Source organism: Scomber japonicus, unplaced genomic scaffold (assembly GCF_027409825.1).
Source record: "Scomber japonicus isolate fScoJap1 unplaced genomic scaffold, fScoJap1.pri scaffold_493, whole genome shotgun sequence".
NCBI lineage: Eukaryota > Metazoa > Chordata > Actinopteri > Scombriformes > Scombridae > Scomber > Scomber japonicus.
The window spans coordinates 27055-32784 of record NW_026518551.1 but is presented as its reverse complement, the minus strand read 5'-3'; the positions used below and the strand labels follow the sequence as shown (position 1 = coordinate 32784).

At 45.8% G+C, this 5730-nt stretch overlaps 1 protein-coding gene across 1 annotated transcript; it reads left to right on the top strand.

Annotated features, from left to right (window-relative positions):
* The first annotated feature begins 306 nt into the window (after positions 1 to 306).
* On the top strand, positions 307 to 4935 carry LOC128354722 (CSC1-like protein 2). The gene is made up of 8 exons (XM_053314896.1): positions 307 to 390; positions 490 to 555; positions 1013 to 1175; positions 2210 to 2315; positions 2567 to 2734; positions 3028 to 3143; positions 3234 to 3317; positions 4721 to 4935. The coding sequence occupies exons 1-8, from the start codon at positions 326 to 328 to the stop codon at positions 4919 to 4921; spliced, it is 969 nt and encodes a 322-aa protein (XP_053170871.1). The 5' UTR covers positions 307 to 325; the 3' UTR covers positions 4922 to 4935.
* Positions 4936 to 5730: the final 795 nt, after the last annotated feature.

The following is a 5730-nucleotide window of genomic DNA, read 5'->3' as shown; positions in this document are numbered from 1 at the left end:
CGCCCCCTGGTGGCCTTTTGATAGAATGCAGCTCTAAGTCTCATTTCAGAGGACTGGAGCTCCCCGCCTGGTTTCAGTACTACAGTATTAACCCACAGAGCTGTTACTAAGACTTTGTGGGAAAGTTAAACTCAAATCTCAAACTTTCCTCACTGAGTTTCATCTCGTCTGTTTGAGTTAAATCTGGTTGGATATTAAAGAGTTGAGCGTTGTGTGTGTGTGTGTGTGTGTGTGTGTGTGTGTGTGTGTGTGTGTGTGTGTGTGTGTGTCTGTGTGTGTGTGTGTGTGTGTGTGTCTCTGCAGGTCTGGAGAAAACAGGACGACGATGCATAAATGTTACACCTTCCTGATCTTCATGGTGCTGCTGCTTCCTTCGCTCGGACTCAGCAGGTAAAAAAATAAAAACTAGTTTCCTGTAAGATGTTTTCTCTGAGTGAACTCTGACCTTTGACCTTTGACCTCACTGAAACGTCTGTCTGTGTGTTTCAGTCTGGATGTTTTCTTCCGTTGGCTCTTTGATAAGAAGTTCCTCGCCGACGCTAAAGTCAGATTTGAGTAAGTTAAAATGTTTCTGATCTCTTTCTGTGTTCACGCTGATAAATATTAAGATTAGATATAAAATAAAATATGGTTTTTATTTGTTTTCGTGTTTGTAAAGGTGAGATTAATGTCAGAATGAAAAAAAACCTCAAACTCAATCCAGTTTATAGATGATTGTTGATGAAATTAAACATTTGTAAATGAAAAATGTTGAGTTTCTTCATAGTGGCGGTTTATTGTAATTTTAATTTTGGTTGTAATCTGGTTTATAACATAAAAATTAATTTATTTTAGAATTTAAATGTTATAAGTATTTAATTTAATATTGGCTCTCCTGGACTTCTGTAATTTGCAGTAATAAAAGTGTCAGTAGATCTCAAACAGTCAAAGGTTCCCTGAAGGTTTCAGTAAGTCATTAATAAGTTTGGTTGATCAGTGGCAGGAAGTAACATCGGTGCTGCGTCTCCTTCAGGTGCGTCTTCCTGCCGGATAACGGAGCGTTCTTCGTGAACTACGTCATCGCCTCCGCGTTCATCGGGAACGCCATGGACCTGCTGCGGATCCCCGGTCTGCTCATGTACATGATCCGCTTGTGTCTGGCTCGCTCGGCCGCCGACCGCCGCAACGTCAAGAGGGTGAGAACCACCGCCGACATCAGCTGTAGTCATACCTAGCGCTGCTTGATTATGGAAAAAATCATAATCACGATTATTATAACGACTTTTTGAACTTTAGAAACATGCTGCATTTATTGAACATTTCTCGTCCACTCAGTTTAATTAATGTTCTCTCCCAGCAGCCTTTTATCTGCCGCTTAACGCAACACACAGCAGAACATGTTTGGAGATATTAGAGCTGAGCTGGTTACCATGACGACAGTTCACACATCACTTCCTGGTTTTTAATAATTAGTCAGTAAACTCAGCATCGTCTGACGCAGGCTGGAAACTTTTCACTGTTTTTCAGCTTCTGTTAAACTGACAGAGCTGCAGCAGCTTCCTGTCTGAGCTTTTCAAAATAAAACCTTTGTTATTGAGCGCTATCTCATTATTATTAAAAATAGTTTCCCCTCGATTTTATTCGTTTTGAGATCGTTTGGCCCCTAAAATGTAATCACGATCAAATTTCGATTAATTGAGCAACTGTAGTAAAACCACACCATCAATAACCGAGTCTATCGTTGAGTCTTTAGAGGCCTCAGCACAGTGATGAACATTTCAGCCTCAGGGTGGCGCTGCTGAGCTGTGATGAATGTTTCAGCCTCAGGGTGGCGCTGCTGAGCTGTAATAAAGGTTTCAGCCTCAGGGTGGCGCTGCTGAGCTGTGATAAAGGTTTCAGCCTCAGGGTGGCGCTGCTGAGCTGTAATAAAGGTTTCAGTCTCAGGGTGGCGCTGCTGAGCTGTGATAAAGGTTTCAGCCTCAGGGTGGCGCTGCTGAGCTGTAATAAAGGTTTCAGCCTCAGGGTGGCGCTGCTGAGCTGTAATAAAGGTTTCAGCCTCAGGGTGGCGCCGCTGAGCTGTGATAAAGGTTTCAGCCTCAGGGTGGCGCTGCTGAGCTGTAATAAAGGTTTCAGCCTCAGGGTGGCGCTGCTGAGCTGTAATAAAGGTTTCAGCCTCAGGGTGGCGCTGCTGAGCCGTGTCAGTATTAAACGTGTGGTTTCGTCTCTGCAGCATCAAGCCTACGAGTTCCAGTTCGGAGCAGCGTACGCCTGGATGATGAACGTCTTCACCGTGGTGATGGCCTACAGCATCACCTGCCCCATCATCGTCCCCTTCGGTCAGTCTGCTAATACCACTACTACTACTACTACTACTACTACTACTAATACTACTAATACTACTAATACTACTGCAAATACTACTAATACTACTACTCCTACTAATACTACTAATACTACTAATAGTCAATAAGTCAGTAACATAATCAGTGTGCCGGGCATTGATTGGGTCAGTGGGTCAGTCGGTGGTCATTGACCAGCGATGTTCAGCAGTGTGTGAAGTCTTGTCTGATCAGCTGTCCCTCTGCAGGTCTGATGTACATGCTGCTCAAACACCTGGTGGACAGGTACAACATGTACTACGCTTACCTGCCCTCCAAACTGGACAAGAAGATCCACTCTGGAGCCGTCACCCAGGTGGTGGCTGCACCCATCCTCTGCCTCTTCTGGCTGCTCTTCTTCTCCACCGTACGCACAGGTAAGCTCCGCCCCTGCTGGTAAGCCCCGCCCCCGCTGGTAAGCCCCGCCCCTGTATGTAGGCCCCGCCCCTACCGATACGCACCGCCCCCTGCTGGTAAGCCCCGGGGCAAACAACATCTGATTCACTTTGATGAGAAACTGTTGTGGTGAAGTGTTAAGAATTAAGAAATCCAGAAGACTTTATACAGGAAGTGAAGTGTTGGATTTAATTAAAGACAATCTTCTGAGTGTTGTGATGTATTACTTGTTAAATGCTAACAGATGCTAACAGATGCTAACTTCTTGTGTCAGGTTTTGAGACGCCGACCTCCATGTTCACTCTGGTGGTCCTGATCGTCACCATCGTGGTCTGTCTGTCTCACGTCTGCTTCGGACACTTCAAGTACCTCAGCGCTCACAACTACAAGGTACGGCAGCGTGTTTACTCTGTGGGTTAGAGTTGTGGAAGCGATTAGCGTGGTTTAAACATTAACGTTGACTCTTTTTTTGTGTCTCAGATCGACACCAAGGAGACGGACGTGGACGCTGTGGAGAACGGACGTCCAGCTCGTCCCTCGTCCTCACCGACCATCAAGTCTCAGGTGAGCCAATCGGACGACGGCTTAAAGTTCAGACACAAAAAACAGACTTTCTAACTTTAGCTTAACGAACTAGCTTCAGTTCTAGACGTTACGTTTGCTCATTAACAGACAAACTTTATATTTGTGAGCTAGTTGACAAAGAAAGACGAGTTCTTTAGTTTAGTAGCCAGCTTTTGACTTCTTCATCTGATGGAAACTCATAAAGTCTTAAAGACACTGAGCTAACGTGAACAAGCTAACATGAACAAGCTAACGTTAACTAGCTTCGCAGGCTCAGTGGTTAGAAGTTAGCTTGTTCTCCTCTGACCATCACAGACGTTCATGATAGAGTTAATAATCCTGACCTCCTCCTGCTTCTTCTTCTTCTAAGGTTTAATCACAACAGATGCTGGACATGAAGATTAAATTATAACTCTGAACGATCACATTAGTAACGTACAAACAGATGATCAGAAAATAACTTTCAGGACTTCTGAGTTTCGTAGATTCCTTTAATTTTTGTTAAATGTCTGAATGCAGCAGACATCTAAAGTTTAAAACTGTTGAAATGATTCATATGAACCCTTTGTAGTTCTGTTAGAGCTCACTTTGTGTCTGATATCTGCTCAAAAACTAAAATCTGTTGAACCCGTTTAACCTTCAGGTCAGTCTTCACATGTTTGAGGTACGTAACACAGACAGATGGTTGCTATAGATACAGGTTGCTATAGATACAGGTTGTGCTATGGTTGCTATAGATACAGGTTGTTCTATGGTTGCTATAGATACAGGTTGTGCTAGTCTATAAAGTAGGGGTGTCAAACTTGCAGCCTGTGGGCCATAATCGGCCCGCTGAAGGGTCCACCCCGGCCCACTTCCTGTCTTCTTTCCATCCTTCTTTGTTACTTAATTCCTTCCTTCCTTCCTTCCATCCTTCCTCCTTTTCTTTCTTAATTCCTTCCTTCCTTCCTTCCTTCCTTCCTCCCTTCCATCTCTTTAATGATCCGGCCCACATCAAATTGGGCTGTATGTGGCCCTTGAATGAAGATGGGTTTGACGCCTCTGGTATAAAGGAAGAATAACACAAATCACTGCTGGAGACATTTTTGAAGTTGACTTTCATTTTTTCATCTCTAACATGTTTTAATAAAAGTTTAGAACCAATGAGGCTCAATGAGGAAATAAATCCATGTTTTATGTTGTCATGGCAACAAAGAGGAAAAGCAAAGAAAGGATTTTTTAAACAGTACTTTCTCTGTGTGACCCACGAAGGGTTAAAGAAGAAGTCAACAGATGATTCCAGTGATTTGTGTTTCTATATTTCCTCCAGACTCAGTTCAGATGTTAGTCAGAGTGAAAGTCTCCGTGTTGCTCCGTCAGACTTCCTGTCGGTTAACCTGCTTCCTGTTGGTGTCTCCCAGCAGCAGCAGCAACAGCAGCAGCAGCAGATGTACATCGCTCAGGTACTTCAGGACCCAAACTCAGACGAGCCGGGCGGTGGCAGCGGCGAGGAGGACCGGGGGTCGTCCCAGGACGAAGAGATGCTGAACGGAGGGAACAGCATCAACGAGGCGGATTTCCAGTCAGGGGAGGACAGTCTGATCGCCAACGAGGTCCACCAGTAGCTGGGGGCGGAGCTAGAGGGAAGGGGCGGGGCTGCTGCGTAGATATGGAGTTGAGGGTCCATACACACGCAACCGTTAAATAAAGCTAACTGTAGACTCACTACACACACACACACACACACACACACACACACACACACACACACACACACACGTATATATACACACACATACAAATACACACACACAATAACACACATATACATATAAACACACACACATACAGATAGACTGACATGGTTAGCTCCGCCCCTCCCAGCTCGAAGACTTGACCCTGACCTTTGACCCCGGCGCCGGGTCGCCGACACCCAGTCCTGCACGTCCGCGGAAACATGATGGACATCAAACTGTCTCTGCAGGAAGTCAGTGTACATAACCACAAAGCCAAAAGTTTTTTCTTTTTCTTTTCTTTTTCTCGGGGTGGGGGGCGGGGTTTAAAATTTCGTGCCTGGGCGGGATTTCGTCTACGTTCGTTCGCACTCGTGTCTTGACTCCTGATCCCGCCGCAGGTCGCCGGCTCTCGACCTGTCGAGGGGTCAGAGTCGATGCTGACGCCGTCTTGTCCTTCGGCCTGGTGGACGCCAACGGCTCCAAACGACCGCCGCCGTCGCCGCTTCGCTCCGGAGAATCGGAGCAACACGAACTTGCCAACCGCCAGCTCTCGTAGTGGTAGAAGCCTCGCTTACGCAGACGCATCGCAGTCTCCTTTCCCTGTTCGCTTCTTCCCTCTTATTGTCGTGGAAACTGTGAGTCGTGGATCAGGCTTTCGCCGGTATGTTCAACACATCACCTGAAGTTCTGGGTTCTTT

What these genes read in the sequence shown, in the direction of transcription:
- LOC128354722 (XM_053314896.1), top strand. Translation starts at nt 326, where the DNA reads ATGCATAAATGTTACACCTTCCTGATCTTCATGGTGCTGCTGCTTCCT. An exon ending in CCCCATCATCGTCCCCTTCG is followed by an intron (nt 2,316 to 2,566) that starts GTCAGTCTGCTA and finishes GTCCCTCTGCAG; the next exon opens with GTCTGATGTACATGCTGCTC. An exon ending in TCAGCGCTCACAACTACAAG is followed by an intron (nt 3,144 to 3,233) that starts GTACGGCAGCGT and finishes TTTGTGTCTCAG; the next exon opens with ATCGACACCAAGGAGACGGA.